Genomic DNA, 26,209 nt, shown 5'->3' with positions numbered 1-26,209 from the left:
AACATTCCTTATCCTGGGAGCTATCAGATGATTAACTGTGCATCATAAAGCAGAATCCCCGCTTTACCCAACATACACGCTCAAACATCTGAAATGTGAATCAGTGAGGTTACTGAGAGGCAGCAAAGCTAACCTGGACCTCAGAGCAGAGCTGCTTCAGCTGGTCTTTCTTGGCAGGTAGTTAGTGGAGAGCGAGACGGTGTCCTCCTGTTGAACATTCATTTATCTAACAGTCTATCACCGAGAAAGGCTCAAAGAGCCTCACTTCAGTCAACATAAGAGTTAAAACACAGCAAACATGAGACAGTTTATTATCTATGAAACATTTATTATAACAGCTCACAATGTTCAACAAGTTGCCATCATTATTCCACAGGTAGAAAGACTAAAAAATACAAGCTGTCAGTTTGACACCCAGCTGCAGCATCAGGGCTTTATGACACAACATGAGCCGCAGTTTGTTCTCAGTTGCTTCTCCCATTAAAACGTTGAGAACTTCCTTACAGCTCACAGCAGAGCAGTAGGAAGAAACATAGAGCACCAGCTAGTGAAAAAAATCAATGCTTGTAAAACCAATGTTTAAAATGTTAGCTTTCCAGTTGAAACTGGAATGTTAGCTTTCCAGCTAACATTCCAGAATGTTAAGCTAACAACTTGTTCTAGAACAACTAGAACAACGTCTAGTTGTTCTAAACAACTAGAAGTTAGTTTAGAACCTAGTTTAGTACAAATTCTCCTAATTTCTAAAAAAAACTCTTTTGCATAAATGATTTTTTACTTACATCCTTTAGATGTCAGAACTGAAATAGTTTCATCTTTGTTATTTACTCCAAGCTGCTCACTTACAAACATTCAAACACACTATCAGACAATAGAAACATGTTTATTCATCAGAAACATAAAATCAAGACTACCTTCTGAATGTATATTCAAAATTAAAAGTAAAAACTGACATCAACAATAATTTTGGGTATTATTAATAAATGCCACTGTGGTGTAGCAATGTTGTGTTGAAGCTTAAGGTCTGCACCTGTAGAGTCTCCAGGAACAGAATTACCAGTTTGATCATATCAGAAGATTATTAATAAAAAATAAAAGCAATAAAATATCCTACATTCTTTTATGTTCTGAACAGCTGCATGGCTTACAAATGAAATACTTATTGATTTTTAAGGACCTCTCTGTTGCAGCAGCAGCAGCCCCACTCTGTGCTGAGATCCCTGATGATGTGTGACAGTACACTGCAGCCTCCAAGGCACCACTCTGATTATTCTAACAAAATAGTCATTGTGAAAACATAAACAAATGAAATAAAGCTGACTGATGGTTAACATGAAATTTTCATTTCAAGTACAAATTCTAAACCAACTCTAAAACATGAATAGCCACAAACCAGCCGATCTGAATGTGGCAGACTGGTCAGTGACGGTCCTCAACACTCTGAAATGTTCCCATTCAAAGTCAAACACTGAGGCATTGGGGGTAATAAATGCAGCAGCGTGTGGTACCACTGCCAGAGAGCATGGAGCAGCCTCTGCTGGAATGATGATCCACGCTACGCCTCCTGTTCATAGCCAAGGATGGGAGCCAACCATCTCTCCACCTCCTCTGTACTCATCCCCTTCCTCTTGCCGTAGTCCTCCACCTGCACACAATGAACATCAGTCTGGATGTTGCTCTGGGTCTCAGGTTTAAGTAGTCATCTTGTGATTTTCCCAGGGTTTCTAGTGAACTGTTTGTATTGTTAGCAAAGATCAACTGATGTAAAACATTCAGAATCAGAATCATTTACTGGATGTTATATGAGAAGCAGTGGCAGAACCCAACTGTTGATCTAACTAGCAGGCCACTAAGAAATAGGTGCTAAATTTACTTTGTGCTAACATTAACATTTAGCCTGGCTACAAAACACTTTGGATAAACAGCAGCTGATATGAATATTTCAGCTGATAGGGAAGCTGCACAGGTCAGAGGTTCAGCTGGAAGAGGATCCAGCTAGCTCCACCACATCTCCTCCTGAGAGGTTCTCTTTAGATCCATGATGGTACCACAGCAGAGTTCTGTCAGCATCAGCATGAAAGGCGAGCCAGTGATTTACAGAGAAATGCAGTCTGACAGGCGGAGCAGCAAAGAAGCAAGTTCTGCCAAAGGAAGACATCAACTCATCGACCTGAGCTGAAAATCTTCAGAAAGTACAAGGAAGATACTGCAAGTTAAATGCCTTGTTAATGTTGGGATACAGAAGGGAACCTAAGTGTGATCATGATTCCTTAGTGGCACCAACCGAGAAACATCATGATGTGATCGGTTAAGTTGGCTTCCAGTGATAAAGTAAAGAACCTCAGTGTTATTTTTGACCACAACATGTTATTAAATCCCATATTAGACAGATTCTACAATTTCCTTCTTAATCTACAGATTATTGCGATGCTAAAAACTAGTCTGTGCATTTAGTACTTCAAGGCTGGACTACTGTAATTCTTTACAGTAGATTACAACTGTAATTACAAACTGTAATTTGTGGAAGTCCACAAATTACAGTTCGAAATCTTCAGCTGATCCAAAATGCTGCACAGAGTTCTGATGAAAATTAAAAACAGAGATCATTTTAGCTTCTCTTCGTTGGCTCCCTTTTAAACCCAGGATAGAATTTAAGACTCTCCTCGCATATAAAACCCTTAATAATTACCTCCATCATACAGAGATCTGATTGGTCCACATGTCCCTAACGGACTGCAGGTTTACTGCTGGTTCCTCGAGGTTCTAACAGTAGAACAGGAGGCAGATCCTTAGTTATCAGGCTCCTCTCCTGAGGAACCAGGTCCCAGTTTTATCTGTCTATAAGGCAGACACTCTGTCTACTTCTAAGATGAAGCTTAAAACTTTATTTTGTAATGAAGCTTATAGTTGGAGTTTCTTTGGTTAAACTGCTGGAGGAGATAATTACCACCAGCCTACTCTTTATTACATATTGTCCACAATTATTGCTGCTGTTAACTTTATGTTCTCTTTCTGTCCTGGCCTAGGGTTTAGCAGTGACACCTTCCTGGAGGGGGATATAAGCTGAGCAATTGTTGCCAATAGCTTCCTCTTCCCATTAACCCTTTCCTTTTCTTTTCAATAGAAAGTACTCCTGGATCACTGCTCCTGTGTTGTTCTGTCTGCTGCCGGTTTAGATGGCTGCTCACACTGGGATAGTTCTGGTGAAGGGAGATGTTCTTGTCCAATGCCACTACAAGTTCATCCAGAAGAAGGGACAGAAAATGTTTGCCCAACTGATATAGAAAACCAAATTGGTTGCATTATTTTATAACTAAAATTGAAATGAAAAGTATGTAATTATCTCTGAAAAACCTAATGTAACTGCATCACGTTGCCTAATTGAATCTGTAAATAAATTGGATCAGTTTGTCTCTAAAGTGTCTTGAAACTGAATCTGTGGTGAATCAGTGCTGCATGAATGAATTCAATTATGATGAGAACCTGTTCCTTGGTGATTTTTCCCACAGCGAAGTACGAAGCCTGAGGGTGTGAGAAGTAAAGTCCAGAGACCGAGGCAGCTGGTGTCATGGCCAGAGACTCTGTCAGGTCAATTCCTACACACAGACACACACCCACACACACACACACCCACACACACACACACACACACACACACACACACACGCACACGCATACACACAGACACCACACACAAAGCCAAAATGAACAGGTGATACCTTACATATATCTTAACACCAAACTGAGTTACAGAGAGAGCACCACATGTCACATCCAGTCACACCAGAGCCGTTCATGGTCCTTAATCTTGTTGTAATGTTCCTTTACAACAAGAAAGGTTCATTACAACCATTCTTGTTGTAATGTAATACAACAAGAGCGAGGTGACAATAGTAGCTATTGCCATTAGTTGACAATACTAGAGCTCCCCCTGGTGGTGCCAACAGAAAGTTTTATTATGTTCCAATGATCAGATCTGTCTGTCTGTTAATAACAGTTATTAACTGGTATTATTATTTTTTTTTCCATTTTTTTCTCTGAAGAGTTTTTGTGGCTCGTATTTTTTCTACAGTAAGCAGACAGGAAAGAGGGTGAGGAGAGGGAAGAAGACATGTGGTAAAGGTCGTCAGGACCGGGAGTCGAACCCGCGACGTCTGCGTCGAGGACTAAGGCCTCCAAACGTGGGGCGTGCTAACCCCCTGCACCACCACAGCACGCCCCGATTAGCATGCCCTGGTATTATTATTACCAGTTAGTAACTGGTAATACCAGGTAATACTGGTAGTACCAGTTATTACCAGCTACAGGTAATAACTGTACCTGGAGTGCTGAATACTTTTTAAACAGTGTCTTCTATGTTTTTTGTGTTGCTACTTGTTCATTTTAAAATTACAGTAGAACTTTCAAACAGAGGAGTTTTCTAAATCTGAGGAGACGATTATTTTAATCTGTCAAGATGATTCAGTCAGTCCAGCTGGGATTGCAGACGGGGTGTGATTATACACACAACAAACCAGGTGGCCTATGCATCAGACTTCCATCTGAATAAGCAATCATGTTTAATATATGAATATAAATATTTGAGGGCTTATAAATTGTCTTGGCTGTACAAGTAAAGACTTGGAGGAACAAGCTAGCATCCCCACCATGCTACCATTTACTTACAGTCAAATAATCCATGAAATACTACTTTCTTAAGAAATGTTTACAATATTGGTGCCAAATCATATTTTTATATCCGCTCAAGAAGGAAATTTGACAGAATTTAAACAACCAAAATGAACCTTTATTAATCATGAAACACGAGGAATATTCAGACAGTCTGGTTGGCGTTCATCACAGCATCTAAACATCACCCTTCTAATGAGTAGATACTGTCAAAAACAACTTTGAGTTTTGGAGTGTTTGTTAATAGTATTTTGCAATGCTGACTTACACACAGTTTCAAACAGGATTTTTGGAGAAGAGAGCAGATATAAAAGGATGAAACTCTGTGAGAACCTAGATGTGTTTTGTTGCTCTCACCTGTCTCCTCCAGAACAGCAGCCAGCCTCCACATGGTGAGTTTCTCCGTGTGGTCAGGCTGGCTGGGGTATCCGGCTGCAGGCCTGATTCCTTGGTAGCGGACTCTGTGCAGGTCTGAGGCCTGCAGAGCCTCGTCAGAGCTGTAGCCCCACAGCTCCTTACGCACACGCACATGGAGCTCCTCAGCAAATGCCTGGGGCAGAGGCAGCAGACACAACATCATCTCCAGTTTTACTTTTCTTTATTGTCTAACAGTACCATAAGATATATATATATTGTGAATCATTAACATGTTCACAGTTTTATGGTGTTAAGGTTTCATCCTGCATACATCACCTCAGCGAGGCGATCAGCCAGAGCTTTGACCATGATGCTGTTGTAGTCGTCTCCCTGGGTCTGGAACCGCTGACTGAGCTCCTCTGCTCCAAATACACCTACTGCAAACAGCCCAATGTAGTCAGGAACGCCGCTGTCCACAGGAGCCACAAAATCAGAAACACACAGGAAGGGCTCTGAGCTGGAGCTGTCTTTCTCCGCCTGCAGAATACACACACATTCCCTTACTGCTAATGCTACCTCATGCCCCCCCCTTACACTCCCAGAGAAAGAGTCGAGCTGTGAGGTGCCACATCAAGAAAGTTGATGAACTCCAGATAAAGACTCTCACCTGCTGCCGTAAGCCATGAAATGTGGCGACTGGCTTTGTGTCTCTGTGAACTGTGACATCATCTTTATACACGTTGATGTCATCACCCATACCCTGAGCTCGCCAGAAGCCCACCAGGCCCCGCCCCTTCAGACTGCTGCTGTCGATCATCTGATGGAGCAGTAACTGGGCGTCATGGAAGACTCTGCGAGCCTCCGCACCTATAGCACAACATCAGCCAGTTATTCAGACTTACAGCCTGATCACACATACTGGTGATGTAACCATGTTCTGTGGTTGAGTGTAAAGAATGCAGAGGAGTTCTAAATATTCAAATGTACAACATTCGAGAGCAAAACAAAAGCACAAAGTTTTAAAAACCATGAAGCAATAAAACAAAACAAGGACAGAAAAGGCAGAGCCTGAAGACCCTTCTGCTGTCGTTATTGGCTGATTGAGAACATTAAGAATTCTCAATCAATTACTCTTGTGACATTGGAAAAGAAAAGATGAATCACAAACAGCTGCACATTAGTAGTCTAATGGTATGTTGAAAGTGCTACATCAAGGCTTTGACCATGATGTAGTCATGGTCAAGGCTTTGACCATGTAGTCAAAGAAGCATGTAGTCATCTTCTAACATTTAGGAGATGTTAGAAAACATCTCCTAAATGCAAACATCTCTTATATACAGTAGTATCACACTGGCAACCCGCTGACTACAGAAGAACTGGTGCTAATCCTTGTTTAGCACTTCTTTGTTTTTTTGTGCAAGAAGTGGTAGAAGAAGCCCAGAGAGCTTTCCTCTCAACACCAACCTGCTGTTGAGAAGGAAACAAATGGATGGATGGCAGGTTGTTGGCAGAAGCAGGACAGCAGTCTGAAAACGCAAAGAGAAGCTCATACCAACAGTTTTGTCATTGAAGATCTTGGGGTATCCTCTGTTGGGGTATTTCCCTCTAAGCTGCCACACATCAAAGAAGGGTTTCCAGTCGATGAAGTGCAGCAGACTGTTCAGATCGTAACTATCAAACACACGAGTTCCCAAGAACTGAGGGCGCACTGCAACACAAAGACAACCAGACACACTGAACATGCTCACTATCAGCTCTGTTAGTGCTGAGACAGTCATTAAACAGATTTATGTTCTTAGTTTGAAATTCACCGATCTGCGCTGACTTACCTGGCCGAGGCTCAGAGAACCAGTCGACATGCAAAGCCTTCTGTCTGGCCTCAGACAGAGAAAGATACCGACGGTCCTAGAGACAACACAGGGAGGAAGGACAGCATTTCACTTCTCTGCATGTTCTACATTCCAAGGAGCCACCTGTTTGTTCTTAATGGGGAAAAGGGATTCCTGGAACCAGAGAAGCCCTCTTCTCCACTAATACCAACTCTCACCTTCAGGGAGTCGTAGTGCTCCTGTCTGACCTCCTCATACTCCTCCTTCACATCCTCCCAATATTCCTCCCTCATATCCTCATCTAGCAGCTGGGAGCACTGAGACACAGATACAGAACTGGGTGAACACCAGTAGACTCAAACCAAACCAAAAAAACCATGTCCCACCGCTACAAAAAATAACATGTGAGCTCCAAATAAATTCAGCACCATAAAGGATCATGAATATAATTTGGTCCAAATGCAGTTCAGTAGCAGCTGTGGAAATGATTCAATTTGCAAGGAACTTTCACCTCTAGAATGGACACTAGTGGACACTTCTAGTGGGAAAAGTCAATTTTCACTCTGTTAAACATTCACACACTCATGTCCAGGACAGTTTATGTATTACCTGACAATGTTTGCAACAGAAGCTTTGCTATTTATAAAAATTAATTTCAAAATGAATTAATAGGGCATATTTTGCCATGCCTACATTACTACTTTTTTCTGATTGCCTCATGATACTGTTCTTGTTTTTTTATCTTTATTACTGTACTGCATCATTGAGTGTCATGAAAAGTGTCTTATAAATAAAATGTGTTAGTATTATTACTTGAGTAGAGGTGGTTATATTTACAGATTAATAAGCTAATATCTATTTGGTCACTTGGGGATATTTTGACAGTGAACAGAACATTTGATTCTATAAACTGAGATCTTTAAATGTGACAAAAGAAAAAAACAATCATGGTTTTGATGTCTTACTCTGTCCTGAAACAATAATATGTCCCTGTACACACTATTTTATAACAGAGCAGAAGCAACACACACACTTCAGCTACATGGCAGGATTTTGATGGTAAGGTTTCCAGACATGCACTTTGCTACTTTCTGTAGGATCTATGTAAAAAATGTTTTATGTACACAAACATAAAAAGAAAGATAAGTCACTGTGACAACAGTTCTAATGAGCCAAATGAGACACTGATACATGCAAAGATGGACCTGCACCAGACCTGCACCATCCCTCAGTTGAGGATAAATGACTTACCACCACCACACTCCTGGAGGCGTCAAGGACATGAACTACAGGAGAACTGTAGCAGGGTGCAATCTTCACGGCAGTGTGTGTCCTACACAACAAACAGCACTGAAACACTCCACTTTGGGTCATTACAATATTTAAATCACAGTTTTCTTTAAAAATATATCCTATGTGTCAGTGCATAGTTAAGTTACTTTGATGTAGTAGCTCCTCCAATCAGCAAAGGCGTTGTCATTCCAAGTCTCTCCATTTCTTTCGCCACATAAATCATCTCCTCCAGAGAGGGAGTGATGAGGCCTGACAAACCAATGACATCTGCTCCAAACAAACAAACATCTATCAGCACGCAGTATAACAGAAATAGCATAAATAAATACATCACTGGCTCAAAGTCATAACAGAAAAAAAGAGACTAAAAGTAGTACATTGAGAAGCAAACAACATCAAAACTCTGCAGAGCAAATTAAAAGTAAGACAACATCCTCCCAATGTTCCTCCCTCATGTCCTCATCTAGCATGGTTGTCAAGAGAATGCTGTCTGACAACCATATTTATAAAGCAATGGTCTAGCAGCTTGTTACATACAATAATCATCTACAGTTAATTCAGATTTGACATATTTTCTGTGCCAAATCACAACAAATGTAATCTTAAAGTACCACAATTTATCACATAGACATTCAGAGTCAGTCCACATTTATCTGATTTAATACAGTCTGATTAGGATTGGACAATGTGACAAAGTCTTAGAAGCAACATCAGCCTATATCAATAACTGTCAATATCAATAATTATTACTGATATATTTTTTTGTTTTACATATCTGAAATATTACCAAGCTGGTGACATGACCTGTCCTGTTTTATCCACAGTTTTAACTTCAAATCATTGTTTTTTTTATTTTTAGGCAACAATGAAGCACAGTGGCAAAACTTAAAACTGCTGCTGAGCAAGTTATTCCACAGGTTGTTGCTAGGCAACCAAAGAGAGAGTTAGTTGATTGCACCAACCTTTCTTAGCAAAAGCCTTTCCTCTGTCTAGAGTCAGCTGGGAGTGAACCCACCAGAGCACAGGAAACAACCCCTTGGTTCTGCCATTTGGGAGCTCCTTTTCCACCCAGACGGGGGTCTGCTACACCCCACTGACATCCTGCTAACCCTCTCATCCATTTTAAGTGAAAGTGTGAGCAGTGCAAGAGTCACATGACATTTAAATATGTCCAGTTTAATTTAACTTTCAACATTTTGCCAGTGTTCCTAACATTTACCAGGGAGTGTGTTTTTATAGCCATTCTCTATTCCCCAATTCTATATAGTTCTGCTGTAAACAATATCTCCAGGTACCCAGCAACCTTTGCCATAGGCACGCCTTAATCATACCAGCTTTCTGTGTTACGGCCTCTCTGAGAATACGATCACAGGTCACCATGACACCCAGGTCGATCACCCTGCAACAGAGCAAACACAAGCTGGTCAGTTCTCCAGAAGCACTCAGTCATAGCTTTACCGTAGATACAGCTTGATGTATCTCATTCCAGAGGGAGGGAACAATCAGTGTTAGAAAAACTCTCTGGCCTTAAATTTCATGGCAGGGTCAGAAGGTCAAATCCCAAAGGCTCAGTCAACAGATTCCAAAGAGCATCAGCTCTTCTAAAGACCCCCCATGTCAGCAAATTTCTTGTGTAGCAACAAGAAATGGACACTGCTTCAGTAAAAAGCAACAGGACTTTTCTTGTTTCAGAAAGACGCTTTGTCTCTCATCCAAAAGGCTTCTCTGTAACGTCTTCAGCATTTAGTTAGCATTAAAGCATTTAGTATTATTGTGCCATGGATGGCTGAGAATCTTCACCATAGACTTTTGTTTTACAGACAATATTGTGAACTCCTATTTATTCCTTACTAATTATTTAAATCTTTTTCTGGTTGGTTTCCAAAAGTAATCCCTCATTCAATTAATTCCATCAAACACTGGCGAATAGAGACAGATCGGAATGTTGACTTGTGACTTTGTGTCACTAAGCACAAAAATCTCTTTAGATTCTGTAAATGGAGAAATTAAAGAAACCTTTCCAATGAGCTGCTAACCGCCAGGTCTGATTGAAGTTGTTTTTCAGGTCAGTAGTGAGTGTGGATGTGAAAGAGAATGTGTGAATGGATTAATATTAACAAGTAAGGTAAAGTTGACAATATGGAACAAAAAAAAAACAGAAGAAAATTTAAAATGGTTACTTTAAAAAGAATGAAAAGAAAAAAAAACAGCAGCAGAGATTGAAAGTGAATTTACCTAAAGTTGTTACAACCCAGGACCACGGCCACAATGTTCTTGCCGATATCATGAACGTCTCCTTTTACTGTAGCCAGAACTATGGTGCCTTGATAGGGATCCTGCAGACAGAGGAATGGATCAGACTTTCTAGGGACTTCTAGGTCCCATTTCTAGGGAATAAAGAGTCTGTTTTCAACTTCACGTGCTTAGGCTTTCTTTCTGAGCACACTGTTCAACATGTGAGATTTGGTGTACTAGTTTCAGACAACTGAAAATATGAAGGGTGTGTGGTCTAGACATGGTGCTGAAGTATGCAGATATAGAAATTATGTGAGTTTTAAAATAGAGACAATGATGAAAGGAAATCAGGAACACTTCTGCAGAACTTTACCCACATGTGACCTTGGCTACAGTTGCAATGTTTAGGTGATTCACACAGCTGTTACAAACTCATTGCATCTCTGAATAGTGCTGTTTATGTTATATTCCATATGCATATCATCTAGTGGTAGTAAAAGCAACAAAGAAGCTAGTATGCTCTGGACTTAAGACCAAATACACACACACATATTCATGACATGCTTTTATTAAACTAATTAAAACTTAATTCACACTTTACCTCTAAACATTACCCCTGACCAAAAGCAAGGAGTCCATCATATTAGGACTGGGCTTTGGTCCTAATATGATGACTCTGGTCTGGACATATTACAATATTCAGGTCCGATGGTAACAATGACATCAGCAGTCACTCTTTGATACATCAAATGAATCTCTCTCTTGAGTGTAGCACACAGACTGTTTCCAGACCTGTTCCTGTTTCATATTTGTAAGTTATAAGTTATGAAACTTCTCCAGGAGCTGTTAAAATTATATGAAGGCACAGAATCAGCCCAGTACAGGTTCACATTCCCAGGTGAGAAAGACTCACCTGGTATAAAGTTAATTTTTAGGTGCTTGAATTACACCTAAGATAAAATTAGGGTTAGGGTTAGGAATAGACTAGTATCGGTTAGGGTAACTTAGATAAATCTTTATTGTCATTGTCACAAGAACAACAAAATTTAACTGGTAGGGTTAGCTAATTTGCACTGCAGCTGTGAATTAGCTTTACTAGCACTTGGTACAGCATATTAAATGGTGACATTTACATTGGAGTTGTACATTATCCCTTTTAAATGAAGTTTGTTATTGTTATATGATGTGTTTGCTGGTAACCATCTTACTCTATCCCACAGGGTGAAAAACACCAATTTTCTCACAATAAAAAGTTTGTGTACAATTTGAATGTTTTTTTATGTTAAAACAATGCTCCTGACCGTCTCCTCTGCTGATCCTGATGCTGCCATCATCTCCTCTCTCTCCTTCTCCATGAAGGGAATCAGAAAACCGACTGCCTTCTTCATGACACGAGCCGACTTGATTACCTAGAAATACAACGAGTAATTCAGTTTGGGGCAACTGTTGATTTTAAAACATTAATAACAGCACAGAAGTATTATCAAATTGTCAATTTAGTTCTACTTAATAGCCTGCTGACTGATGCTACCACACTGTAAGACTAACTCAGGAAATAAGTCACTTATTTTAATCTCATGTCAAAACTACACAGTGAAAGCACATCTGTTGCTGTCTGCTCACATCTGTAGGGTGCTAACTAAAACTTCCATGTGATTGGTTGATTCACCATCTGTGAAGGATTTGAACAGCTGCTTGTACCTAATATAGTGGTCGGTGACAACAGTACTTGGTGAGAATCAGTACGGACAGATGAGTTCTGGTCCTCACCAACAGTCTTTAGATTCAACAACAATCTGTTGTCATGGCAACAATCCTCATTGGGCAAATGTTCAACTATGAACAATTATTATACATTGTTGTCTGCATACTAAACTGCGTTACTCGGAGCTCTACCTGTGGCTGGGTCTTTAAACCAGCAGGACATTTGGAGCCAGACATGGAAATGTCGTTTTATAGTTTCAACCTGAGAACTGTTTACATCAGTGGTTCCCAACCCTTATATCACCGCAGACCGATCAAGGCTTGGTAATTTTACTGCAGCCCGCAGTTGGGGGGGGGGGGGGTGTCACAAGGCACGATTTCCAACTTTTTGCCCAATTTTCCCTTTACGACAATCTTCGAACATTCCGAGTTTGAAGATTGTCGCTGGCGATAATTGTAACCGATCATCCTGCCTGTGTGGTGTGTTACATAGAACTTGGGGACCGCTCTGATCTAAAATTGGGCATATTCAACATGTTGGATTGTCTTGGCCCAGCGTGTGGGGTTTTCCCTGACTGGGAGCGAGAACGCAGCCTGTTGAATGTGACAGGTAGCCAATCAGAAAGTGCAGTGACGTAAGCACGGAGGGGAATCCCAAACAGCTGACATGGCGCAACTAAGAGTCCAGTGGGACAAGGGACATCAACAGAAATGATGAGAGGAACTGGAGCATAACTGGTATCGCACTTGATAAACCCGGTAACTTTTCATCTTTCATTAACCTGACATAAGTTCTAACGATAAGGCTTCAATCAGTCAGGGCTTGACGCTGACACTAGCTCGCTTAAAATGAGTCCACAAACTATCACTATTGCCTCTACATCGTTATCCGTGTTTGTTTATTCTAAATTCACGTATGTTGGTGGTTTTACGGAATTTTCTTCTGGAATCAGGATGTTCCTGAGTGGAATCGGTTCTTGTGTGGTGTGTTGCTCCTGCCGTGTGGCTGGACACATGAACCGATCGAACCTGTTGTACTTTTATCTGCTCGTGTCGTGTGTGGTCACAGAAGTTTGGAAAAATCGGCCGACAATTCTTAAATCGTGCCGTGAGAACCAGACTTAAGACTCACAAGCTCCACTCCTCTCATCTCGTCTCGGCCACTGCCCTAATGCTTTCTCACTCTGGTCGCTATGGCAACATTTACACCTTGAAAATAAGATACAGATGTGCCACAAAAACAAACATTTTACTTTCATGAAAATTTTAACTCATGATAACGACTAATCAATAGGAGCCCTGAGCTTGTTTCTCTACAACGAGACGGTTCCATCTGGGAGTGATGAGAGACAATGACACCCGAAGTGTTGCTTATGCTCAGGGTGCCTGGTCTCTACGCAGCGAAGCAGTTTGAAGCTCCATTGCCTCATTAGCGAGTCGGTCACCATGTCATGCAAACAGGGCTTGAAATGTGTGAATCACCTACCGGGATAAATCCATTCTCCTCTCTTCTCTGGGCCATTTCCCTTCACAAAGAAACTCTCCAAAGACATCCGATCTGTTTCTTACTCATTTTGTTGCTTGTGGCTCAATGTTGGCACGCAACACGTAACCGAGAGAATCTGGTTAAAGGACTTTCAAAATAAAAGCTCCTCCAGACTTAGATAATACATAAAACTGAGATATTTAATTATTTCTTGTGCGGCCGGTACCAATTGGTCCACGGACCGGTACCGGTTGGGGTTGACTGGTTTACATTACTGTACATTACGTTAATGGCATGACTAGAATGAATGGCATACAGACGACATGAGGAAAACTGAAACACTGAGTGTAGGTGAATAACAAGGGTACCTGTGGCAGAAACATCTTCCCAGCTCCAAACAAGTCCCCCACCACCTTCATGCCGTTCATCAGGGGCCCCTCGATGATGTGAAGGGGTCTCCTGTAGCGCTCTACCTGAGCCCGGCACTCCTCCACGTCCTCCACCACATACTTCTCTATGCCCTGACAGGAACATAGACAACAGTGTGTGGAATACATTTTTACACTTGCACCTAAGCATAACACACTTTGGGCCAAGTGGAAACACCCACACACACACGCACACACCCCTACACACAGTGTCTGCTACAGCCTGTGAATGTTTTTACCTTGATGAGAGCATATTCCAGCCTTTCTTCTACACATGCTTTCCTCCATTCGTCTGTCTGAACCACCTTCTTCCCTCCTTTCCCTTTATTCTGTTAATGAGAGGCAGACTTGTGTCAGTCCAAGCAAAGCAGCAACAACATCCACAGAAGAACCAGCAACAGCCTGCAGGACTGATGGTTGCCAGGTTTCCTCTACCTGAGCGTAGGCCAGCAGCTTTTCTGTAGCGTCAGCATCTCTGTTCCAGATGAGGCTCTCACACAGCAACAGCAGCTTCTTATCAATGTCATCATAAACAGGAAGGTTCCCGGCATTTACAATGCCCATATCCATCCCATCCTATACAGGAAATGACATCAACTCATTTAAATCTCACTAGAGTTTCATGTGTTCAGCAAAATGCCTGAAACAGAACGTAAAGAAGAAGGGGGGAGGCGGAGCGAAGACTCCCAGAGAACAGACGCCTCGCCGTCAACATTTCATGAACCCTGTAGTACCACAACAAGACAGAGGAGCTATTGTCTCTGGGCAGTCAATGTAACTGTAAAATGTTATGAATTTTTATGTATTTATAAATATTAAAAATCCTGTTTTACTCTTATTTTCAAATAGACAAATACTGATGGAACGGCCAACTTTATTTTTAATCCTTCCTGGACAAAAACACAAAAGAACAAGAACTAAAATTTTTCAACAGAACAGAGATATAGAATATTCAAAACAACATAAATTCTATTTTTCTTATCTGAACTAAAATGAACTAAATCAAACTATTTTCCAGGGTGTGGCAGTGGTAAAGTGTGTGACCCACAGACACAGGCCTCAGTCACAGGTTCAAATCCTGACCTGTTGACCTTTGCCACATGTCTTCCTCCTATCTCAGAACCCACTCTCCTGTCAGTGTATTGTTAAATAAAGGCCACAAGTGACAAAAGTCATTTAAGATAAAAAAAGAAAGATATTATTGTCAGTATCCAAAATTTGCTATTTATTTTAGACGTTTTTACACTTTTCTTTTTTTGTTAGGTTCAACCTGTTCTGCACAGCTAATCTGGCTGAGATTAGATCTCACAGACTGTTATTTTCCACATGGACTTTTTTCAACAGTCACTAAGAACAGATCAGTTGTTACACAGAAGATGTAAGAATACTTCAGTAGAAATGAGCCTCCTGACCTGGAGGAGCAGTGAAATTGAACTGAATTTGAATCTTCCTGCTATGACATCATAATATCACCATAACAACAAGTTGTGCCTCTGTCATCGTTAGGTGTGATGGCAATTCACAACAACTGATTAGATCAGATAGAAAGGCAGCTGTGTCTGGGTATGTGGATGTAACACTGTAACCATAGTTACCTTGATGGCATGATAGAGAAATGCTCCATGCATAGCTTCTCTAATAGCCTCCATACCCCTGAAGGAGAAGGAGAGGTTGGACAAGCCTCCACTGACCCTGGCTCCTGGTAGGGTCTCCTAATCACAAACAGACAGCTTTTCATTAGAGCGTCTCCTCATTACCCATAATGCTCTTAGTTAGTAGAAATGTGATTATACCACTAGAAACGAGCTGCCAACCAGCTCCATGTTTACATCCTGAGCCCTGTAAAACTCATCTTTTCCCAGACGCCATCTTGAGGCCATTTCCAATCCCAGGAGAGATTGCTGTTTGAATCTATGCATAAGTGTGTGAGAAATGGCTAAAGTATTGTGAAGCCACAAGGGGATAAGGTTGCACACATTACTGCAAATGTATCATTGTCAAAATATCAATATCGCAGAGAAGTGTAAATAAATCCAGGCTGCTGAACCCAAAAGCAGCCAGGATAGTTTTGCACTCTGCTGTTTTTTCTAAAATCACCAAGTTAAACTGCTATATGCCAGAGCTAAAGTCAGCCAGAGGTCTGTCACTGTATACAGAAAGCTGCTGTATGGACCAGAGGGGCACAACCCGACCGCAGACCTTTTGTCTTAGATTGATCTTGTTACCTTGATAAGCTTAGTGGCCCTGATGAAGTTCACAGCGTAGTCACTGTGTTCCTCCATGCCAGTGCCAATGGTGAGGATGTTGGGGTCAAAGATGATGTCGTTAGGATCAAAGCCGACCTTACTGACCAGCAGGTTGTAGGCCCGGGTGCAGATCTCCACCTTCCGCTCCGTGTCTGTGGCCTGAAGTCGCAGCACATTCATTAGCAACTGCACACCACCAGCAGTTACTGATTACTGCTCAAACCTTTCGTCCAATGAAAAAATGTCATCTTTCAATATCAATGCTATGATGGCACAGTATATGTCTAACAAAGAGAACACAGTGTATTCAGCAGGAGGGAAGCTGTCCATTTTAATCCCAATGAAGAGGACTTCTACTTCAGTTAGAATAGAAGCTAGAAAGGCAGCTGTAGGATGTAGCAACATCCTACATGTCCTGCATGAAGTTGGATTGACTAATTAAAGGTTTCTCTTCTGATTATGAAAAATTGAACAAAATCAGTTTGCTTTGATTGATTTGTTGTGGAGACATTCACTTCCTGTTGTTGCTCCAAGTACAGATCAATAAAACTCCACAGATGCCTCGGCCATCTCTGACTGATACATTTTGTCTGATTGTGTCCACAGAACTGTAACAACTACTTCCTGTCGTTTTCTTCTCCCTGCATCAGTGACAACGTCAACATGGTTGTTGATCATATTATTTGTGTAATGCGAAAAAAGTGTTTCCATTGCACTCTAGCAAAGTAAATCAATTTTGATAGTCAAAAAAAAACACCTCATTCTGGCAAGATTTTTTTAATTGCTTAAAGTGTTTTCTTTAAGCTAAAGGGCAATTTTATGGTCAATAGAAACAGCTCAGGATGGCTTTATTTCCTGACAGAACTTTTCTCTGTATTGTTGCTCCTTATTTGTGGCTTCGTTAGGAATGTAGGTTCTATTTTCTGGTAGACGCATTCCATAGACCGCTGAAGAGGTGCGATATTACATAACTTAGGTAATTAAAATCAGTGTTTTACACCGGAACTGTCTGACTACAGTAACACTTCGACTTGCACTGAACTTAGCTACGTCTGCACTGTTGGACCAGAAGGCAACTGTGGCAGAGATTATAAAGCAAAACACTCAAACTGTGATCATGTAAGGAAGATCATAAAATGTTTGCACTAGTAATTGTTGCTGTGTGGGAACTGCAATCATAGACACACTAAATCATCCATAACCATGATATGTTGACATATAATTTTATGATTGTAATATTTTTGTAGACACTATGTGTGTGTGTGTTGGCTGAATACTTTGGCCTCACCTGTCCCTCCTCATCAAAAGCCATGACCACCACAGCAGCTCCATAGCGCTTCACAGTGGCAGCTCTGAGCAGGAAGTCCTGCTCCCCCTCCTTCAGGCTGATGCTGTTCACCACGCACTTGCCCTGACAGCACTTCAGCCCAGCCTCAATCACTGAGAAGTTGGACGAGTCGATGCACAGAGGAACCTGCAGGACCAAAAGCAAGACTTCTAGAAGCATGAGGGGCTTATAAAATATGGAGCAAGGTTATTCAGTTCCTCATTAAACAGGTAGGATGGTTCTGAAAGTGTAAATAAACAAATGTCTGACATATGATCAGCAAGTGAAACAGATCAGCTCTATACCTTCCCTTCAACTCAGAACACCCAACAATAAGGCACAGTAATGATGGTTATTCTACATGCCAGGCTCACTTATGGGCATCTGATGAGTTAGATTCTGTATTCCACTGTTCTTAAAAACAGAATTCTGCTAAACATGGAAAAAATTAGAAAAAAAATGAATTCATTTGGGGCGTGCCATGGTGGCATAGGGGATAGCGCGACCCATGTTTGGAGGCCTTGAGTCCTCGACGCGGCCGGGTTCGATTCCCGGACCCGACGATATTCGCCGCATGTCTTCCCCCCTCTCCATCCCCCTTTCCTGTCAGCCTACTTTCATATAAAGGACACTAGAGCCCACAAAAGACCCCTGGAGGGGTAAAAAAAAAAAGAGCATGAATTTATTTGACTGTCTTACCCGTGCAATATCAGGCTCAGAGGCTACAAAGTTACAAAAGCGAGCCATGGCAGCCGGACCGTCCAGCATGCCCTCATCCATGTTGATGTCCAGGACCTGGGCTCCCATCTCCACCTGGGCCTTGGCAATGCTCAGAGCTTCCTGAAGACAAAACACAGAAGAACACACTGACAAAAAACCTGTCTCTTGAGGTGGAACAGTGGTGATTTTATTACAATCTAAGAAATAATAACTATAATAATAACCTCATATTGTCCAGCCATGATCAGTTTGGCAAACTTGCGTGACCCAGCCACGTTGCAGCGCTCGCCAATGTTCACAAAGTTGGTGTATGGGCCAATCCGAAAGGGCTCCAAACCTACAAATTACAAACATTTTCTTTCCAACAAGCCAGGAACTTAGCATTATAGAATTATGATAAACATATGGAGGAAACTTTAGTTTTCTGTAACAACACAGATTGAGCCTGGAAGAAAGCTTCAAATAATGCCTGAGAGTCTCCGACTGCAGTAACAGATTTATTATAGAACAAATCTGTGGGACAAACTGTCTGCAGAAAGCAAAGAGAGCAGATCTATTTTTGCCTTTCAGAGAATAATAAAATATAATTTTCTTTCAATGTATAATGAAGTATATTCATTCAGTATAGTGCAGAATCATTACAAAGATCATGTTTTTTTTTCTTTGTTATCATTTGTACATTGCTTGCTTTGTGTTTAATGATGTGTTAGTATGGATGGCTGACTGATGCTTGTGGTGCAGTAGATTGACTTTTGGGAGAAGGTGTAGATATACAAGACATTGCTTTCTTTAGACTACTTTTCATCCAGAGCTTTTGCTTGTGCCAACATGTGACATGTTCATTTTAAACTGTAAATTAAATACTGTAAATAAGCAAGTTAAAAAATAAAAGCTTCACTTCCCTATCAGGCTGAATCTAGTCAGACTGTCTCGCATCTGGACAAGTCTCGTAAAGAAAAGAATTTTTAAAAGAAATCTGAAGAGCTAGAGGAAAGAGTCATTACATCTCGTCTTTCATCCTCCCTTCAACAAGAGATGAGAGACTTTGTACTGGCAGAGATCCCACTGAACACTTCCATAACCTCAACTTAGTTTTTATTTATATTGTGAACCTATAAGACCTAAAACTGAATCAGTTATCAGGCATATCATCAAAAATTCTCTGAGTAAGCGATGATCCTAGAAACATTTATACCTGAGAGAAGCAAATAGTCTTTAAAGGTATCAGCAGCAGGAACTCTTGGCTGGCACTGCTTAACTGCCTCGGCTATGGCTCTGTGTGAGGAGGAAGAAGAAGCATCATGTAAACATGGACGATCAGACAAACACTGAGCTGTCGAAGAAAAACCACACTGACCTGATGTGTGACGGGGTGGTCCCACAGCATCCCCCCACTATGTTCACCAGTCCATCCACTGCAAACTCCTGCGAGAGACATGACACTTGAGCAGCATTCAGGCAGTCAGTGGTAGTGCAACATCACACTGATTTTTTTTTTTTTTTTTACATTTAAACCTAAAATTGGAAGTTTGTGTTAAACTAAGGCATGTGACAGATAAAGTCTCAAAACTCCACAGAAACAGAAAATATCTATTATCTTTCTGGAGCATTTTATCAAGCTGAAGTAGTTCAGTAATCCTGAAACAATCCACTCACCATCACCAGAGTTATTCATGTTAGCCACGGAGCCTCTGACTATGGAATGCATGCAGACAACTGAACCTAGCATGTCTCTATGATGATGATGTCATCATCCTTTTAAAATGAAGAGTTGCCAGAAATATAAAAACACTTGTATGAGCAAAGTCTGATTTATTACTCAAATAGCACTAAATGACAGATGGCTGACAACATCAATAACTTATCACATAATTATCAAAATGAATATATTACCTAAATTCTGGCGCTATGTTGTCACTACCTCATCCTTAGAAAATCTTTCCCGTTTTAATAAAGTTAACGTGGAATTTAAATAAATGTAGTTGGACACTCAGAATGCTTCACAGCCTTAGAAAAAAAACTGCTCAACAGAAACTCCTCCAGGTTTTAGGACTTTTGATCAGTGATATGGGCTGTATAGGCAGTTGCTCATAGCGGCATCAGAAAGGGGCGGAGCACCCAACAACTAGAAAATAACCATTCCTGCAAGAACCACAACTCTGCACATATTTATATGTCAAGCTTGCAAAGTTAGGCATAGCAATTAATCATGATTAATCACAACACCAGAGTGAGATTAATACAATAAAAAAAATTCTATTAATAATACTACAGAAAAAAACAAGAGGACATGCTATTCAAGTCAATGTGCGTAGACCTTTGCAAGTCGGGAAATGGCTATAAGGAAATAGCTTCTAGCCTGAACTTGAATAGCTCTACAGTAGAGGCAAACTATTCTTAAAGTACAAGTGGAACTGTGATGAAAGGGGCTGCAGCAGGACCCACCTCACTGAGCGGGATGGGAAGAGAGGTCGGAAAATCTTCTGTTTACCTGAACTACAACAAAACATGGCGTCTTGTGCTAACAGTTAACACAGCAATCATATATTTTAAGGCTGAGCTGCACATCTTTATCAGGGTGCTAATGATTGTGGCAACTGCTTCTTTTAAACATCAGTGTGGAAATTGAACAGGACCTGCAGACTGGAGGCTGTAACTTGAGGTGTTTCATCATATCCTCCAAACGTGTTGGGAAGCCCTAACAAAAAAAAAAGAACACAAAGTGTTATTTAGATTACCCCTGACCTCATCAATAAATGGACTGGGTGGTCCAACAGACGAGGCAACAGGAAATAGAGCACAGGTCAAAGCTGCAAGTCCTTTAATGAAAAGTAAACAGTTTAGATTGATCGCAGAGAACCTGGCGGCATCTCACTGAAGCCTTCAGTTATTCAATTAAATCACCAGCATTGTATCTGAAGATAGGTTACCATGCCGACACTATGGACTAGATGTTGTTGTGGGTTACCTGCATTAGGATAACAGATGATGAAAGCTGTTGTGCTTTTCCCAATCGCCTCAATAAATGGCCTCATTTCTGTTGCCCCCAACGCACAGTTCAGACCAATACTGCAACACAGAGAGGCAAACATCTGACTCCTGTCTGTGTTCATCCCACATCACCTCATGTTGATTCTCCAACAGGTCAACTCACCACAGCGGCTTCACATGGGACACACTGACTATGAATGCCTCGCCCGTCTGACCGGACAGCGTCCGGCCGCTCCGGTCCACAATGGTTCCTGAGATCTGGACCATCCCAAAAACACCTCACAATGTAGTCATGACAACATACCTTACGTCATAGGTCCTGTACTGTACCATAAAATACTGCAACCTTTAAGAGTAAATTACTTTAGGAGTCATTTTCCCAAGTAATCTCCTGGAACTCTATCAAGTAATTGATGCTACACATAAATGTTCTGTTTGGTCATCAGTGGTGATTCAAATTACATTGTTCACCTGTGAGGTTAATTACTAATCTGGAGCTGTCAGATGCACTGGAAAATACCCATTTCTATTTTGTGCCTAAATCTGATTTAACAAATGCAAAAGTTCCTGTCAGCCGTTTTAGCAGAAATACAAACATTTCTACCTCAGTTTTATTATTTTTATCTGCAGCAGCAAATTTAAAAAATGCAATGATGCAGATAAACTGAAATAAGAGCATCACTTCTGTAGATACACATAAATAACATGTTTGACAGGTTTCACAGATTCAAAAGGTTTCCATGTGGAAACTTCAGTTATGATCATAAGAGTATAGTGAAAATGACGTACAAATATGGGCTTCCTTTCATAGGACTTTTCAAAGAGAAGGTCAATGGCAAACAGAGCAGCCTGAGGACAGACAGGAAGACAGCATCGTGAAACTACAGTAAGAAAAACTGTATGAGTAACAAATACCACACATTACAGCATCTGCAGAGGATTAATCACTGAAGCTGTATAATAATTTATGTATGTTTAAGTTGTTTATAACAAATTAGACACCTTGTAGCCAGGACTTAAGCCGAAGAAATGTTACCTTGGAGTTGGCCGTGTCAAAGATGGTCTCCACCAGAAGGATGTCTGCTCCGCCGTCCAGCAGACCTCGAGCCTGCTCTGTGTAAGCCGCCACCAGCTCATCAAACGCTGGAGTCACAAAACCAAACAGCAGTAAGGACAACAGCTACAGAGGCAAACATTCTGCTTCTGGTTCAGTTCCCTGCTGTGGCTTTTGGGAGGTGAGGTTATTCTTCAGCGTAGTCATGGTAACCTGGTATCCCATCTCACCGGTCTCCTTGTACAGTGACTCAGGTTGAGGTCAGTCTGATGTAGGCAGATTTACACTAAAGCTAAATTCTTACTTATGTTCCTGAAATCCGGTTTCTCCACAGACGGCGACACGGAGAGGGTTTTATTGGTGGGGCCCAGCGCCCCGGCCACGTAGCGTTTCCTACCTGAGGACACACAAGATCATGTTAATCCCATGAGAAACCCCTGTGCTGATGTATGACCATCACTGCAGCAGACAGGAGGTTCAGCTAACCAGACTGTTTGGTGACATCATCGGCTGCCTTCCTGGCCAGCTCTGCTGACGCCCTGTTGAGGCGATAGGCCTGCACAACAAACACACAGTTACCCTCTGAAGGAACAACATGACCCACATTAAACTCATCTAATACAAAATAAATGACTAAAGTGACAGCTACATTAGCCACATGTTCCACATGCTTCCATATGCTCATGTCGCACACACCTAACAGATGGCATGGAGAAGTTCAAGTGGTAGCACATTGTCTTCAGTTAGCTTTAATTATGAATTAGTCGACATTTAAGAAGAACAATTCCAGAGTCCAGACAGGAAAACCTGCTCCAGTTGTTCTGGTATGTTCAAACCAGACAAAAAAGCACACTGACTGGTGATGAATGGTGTCCATGTTCTTATCCTGGCCACATTTCAACACATAACATGGATTTCTGTATTCTTCTTTCACATCTTCAATTCAGTTTATTTATATGCTGCCAATTCATAACACGTCATCTGAAGGCACTTTACAGAAACATAAACCCAGTTGATCTTCGTTCAAACAGTGCTTTAAATTCAGTTTATTATTCAGGTTGGTTATAAGGTTTCTATGTAAGGAAACCCAGCAGATTGCATGGAGTCATAGACTCCTGGGTGAACACGCAGTAACAATTGCTTGGATTACGACCTTGACTTTACAGAAATCCCTCATACCAAACATCCATTTAAGTAGGTAAGTAAGAAGTTAACGGCAGTAGTAGCTCCTTAATGTAAACTTTTTTCCATAATAAAGCAGAGTATATATTAAAAGAATTCAACAAGATCATTATTACTTCACAACGATCAAGAAATAATATTGCTTGTAATGCTTCACTCCACTTCAGTCCACTTCCAGGGGACATATGTGGCAATTGGACTGATTTTTTGTGGCCCCCAACTGCAGCTCAACAATGCTATAAAGTTGTTTATTAAACTTTGAATTTTTAATCAGTGTGAAATTATTACTGACATCATTTCCTTACAACAAATGATGTTAATTAGAACTGAGAATATTTGTCTTTTTGCAAATACACTTTTATAATAAATAGAACCATGTCAATCCAGACTTTTACTTAAAAACCAACTTTGCTGCGTCCAAACCAGCTTTTATTTAATTTATTGAATGAGAAGTAGGTGACACACTAAGTAGGGAAGTTATCAACTTAAAACTGACTGAAGTTGTGCAGAACGAAAGCAAAAAAAGAGCTTTTAGCCATCAGGAGCAAGCTCACAGGTCAGCTCTGATAAGTTCTGGTATGCAGAAACAGATCCTGGAGAATTTCTCAGAATGAGCTCATCAGTGGTTAATCAGTGAACTCTCGTCTCTCTGTGTGCATGACCTTTGTGCTGGCAGCAGGAGCTGTGTGCTGCTCATACCAGCTGTTCCAGTCCATAATCTGCCTGGGCGATAGATGTGCTGCTGAACGTGTTGGTCTCAATGATGTCAGCTCCGGCCTGCAGGTACTCCTGGAAACACACCATGGACAACACTGCAGCACTTTGGTCTAGTCAAAGAAGCCACATGTCCAGCATCAGACAGGACAACATCTGGATCCATCTGCATGGATTACCTTGTGTATGTTATAAATGATGGCTGGCTGTGTGATGCTCAGGAGGTCATTGTTGCCCTTCAGAGGTAGAGGATGCTCCTTAAACTCTTCTCCCCTGAAATCTTCCTCCTCCAGCTTCTCTTGTTGGATCATCGTTCCCATTGCACCATCTAGGACCACAATCCTTTGCTGCAGCAAAACTCGCAGCTCTGACTCCACTGCAGAGCTGCAGCCTGGACAGAAAAACACAAGCAGTACTCTGCATTAAGAACGCTGGCTCGGCTCAGCTCGTCCTAAACCACAGTTAGAGCTGAACCGCAGATCAGCGTCCACAGTTCTAAAGAAGATCCATGAATGACCAGGAGTTCCTGAAACTCTGGAAATCTGAATGGATAGAACAACACTTTGCACCGATTTGGTGGTTGAAGAACAGATTAAAAATAAATATCTTTGAGGGACGATGGTGGATTGTTCAATTTAGGGCTCTGTCCGTCTCTCTCGTTGTGTGGTAAGACTCTTCACCCGCTAAGCCTGCTGGTGGTGGTGCATGGCAGCTATGGTTACTATCCATAGCTTGTCATCATCAGTGTGTGAATGTGTGTGTGAGTGACTGTAGTGCTTCTGGGCTTGATAAAGCGCTATATACTAGTACAGTCTATTTACTATTTGAGCTCAAATGTCTATTCAATAATTTAGCAGGAAAAAGTGTTAAACTTTTTTTTTGTCAATATATGGTTTCAGTTAAAATACAATTAATTTAGTTTAGTCGCATTGTGGTTTATTATTGTGTTTTAACAATTACCAGAATTAAAGATTTTAGAATAATAATGAAAGAAAAAACATTAAGGCTATGTTAAGAAGTATCACACCCCTCAGTTCTGGAGTGCAGTGGTGCCATTAATTATTATTTTTAATGAAATGTTATCAATAATAGAAACAGAACATAGATTACTCTCAAAATAAAGCATACGTTACAATACATATCTCAATTAATTATAGGAGAAATGAAAGAAATGAAGGAGACATGGAAGCCACATCATCAAGAATAATAAAACAAATTTAGAAAAATCAAAAAATCAGTGTCGATGTGAGAAATAAGATATGATAAAACTTTATTGTCCGTCAAGGAGGAAATTTTCCTTCGGATCTCCAACTTCTTGTCTATACCAACTACAACAAAACAGTTCATTTTAAAACATGCAGCACAGTAAACAAACCCTGAGTATGAATATTTAACCCGATTCTAATTTGACCTAAGCGCAGCCACGAGTCGGTCAATCCTGTGTGTTCTGCTGGGCTGCAGACCTGAATGTTAACATGTGGTTCCAGATGATCTGTCAACTGCAAAGCAGTTGCATCACATCAGAGTTTAGCTCCAAGCTAACAGAGAACCATGTGACAGTGCCGGGTGGGAGGACCTACCTGCTCCCGCAGCTGCACAGAGCTGATATCGGACATTTGTCGGAGCCATTTGAAGCCAAGCAAGCCGTGAGAACAGCCCAGCTATCCTGAACACCCGGCGGATAATTATGTTCCTTCAAACTTTTCCTACGGAGACTACTGGAAGGGCCAACCATGGCTTCCGGTCACAGTCCTTCAAAATAAAAGCAGTTACTATTTGACATAAGACAACTTCCGGGATATGAGTGTGATTTATTTGGCATCACACTGTTTATACCAAAGAAAATCAATCTGGTCCCTTGACGGTGAAAACTTTTATTTTTAATTTTTAAAAAAGAGGGTTTTCTAAATAATCACTTCATTTTAATGGGGAAAATATTTTATTCACCAAATTTTACAAAATGAAAAGCAATTGC

General features: G+C 41.0%; 1 protein-coding gene across 1 annotated transcript; it reads right to left on the bottom strand.

Moving 5' to 3' along the window:
* Positions 1-307: 307 nt before the first annotated feature.
* Positions 308-25,984, bottom strand: mtr (5-methyltetrahydrofolate-homocysteine methyltransferase). The gene is made up of 33 exons (XM_014473075.2): positions 25,815-25,984; positions 24,414-24,625; positions 24,220-24,309; positions 22,825-22,894; positions 22,643-22,735; positions 22,321-22,427; positions 22,074-22,133; positions 21,448-21,542; positions 21,262-21,362; positions 20,930-20,991; positions 19,651-19,718; positions 19,489-19,568; positions 18,518-18,630; positions 18,273-18,413; positions 17,535-17,720; positions 16,226-16,405; positions 15,596-15,712; positions 14,436-14,576; positions 14,240-14,329; positions 13,941-14,093; positions 11,684-11,791; positions 10,383-10,483; positions 9,479-9,546; positions 8,294-8,414; positions 8,106-8,187; positions 7,073-7,171; positions 6,855-6,930; positions 6,578-6,733; positions 5,693-5,892; positions 5,362-5,562; positions 5,026-5,218; positions 3,484-3,596; positions 308-1,645 (listed from the first exon to the last, which is right to left on the bottom strand). The coding sequence occupies exons 1-33, from the start codon at positions 25,861-25,863 to the stop codon at positions 1,556-1,558; spliced, it is 3,816 nt and encodes a 1,271-aa protein (XP_014328561.1). The 5' UTR covers positions 25,864-25,984; the 3' UTR covers positions 308-1,555.
* Positions 25,985-26,209: the final 225 nt, after the last annotated feature.

The sequence above is a fragment of the Xiphophorus maculatus genome, chromosome 10 (assembly GCF_002775205.1).
Source record: "Xiphophorus maculatus strain JP 163 A chromosome 10, X_maculatus-5.0-male, whole genome shotgun sequence".
In the NCBI taxonomy this organism is placed as follows: domain Eukaryota; kingdom Metazoa; phylum Chordata; class Actinopteri; order Cyprinodontiformes; family Poeciliidae; genus Xiphophorus; species Xiphophorus maculatus.
This window is presented reverse-complemented; position numbering and strand designations above follow the sequence as displayed.

Coding starts and splice junctions, on each gene's coding strand:
- mtr (XM_014473075.2), bottom strand. CDS start 25,863: ATGGCTCCGACAAATGTCCGATATCAGCTCTGTGCAGCTGCGGGAGCA. Junction 7,172..8,105: donor CCTCCAGGAGTGTGGTGGTG/GTAAGTCATTTA, acceptor TCTGTGTCTCAG/TGCTCCCAGCTGCTAGATGA. Junction 6,734..6,854: donor GTTCTCTGAGCCTCGGCCAG/GTAAGTCAGCGC, acceptor TTTGTGTTGCAG/TGCGCCCTCAGTTCTTGGGA.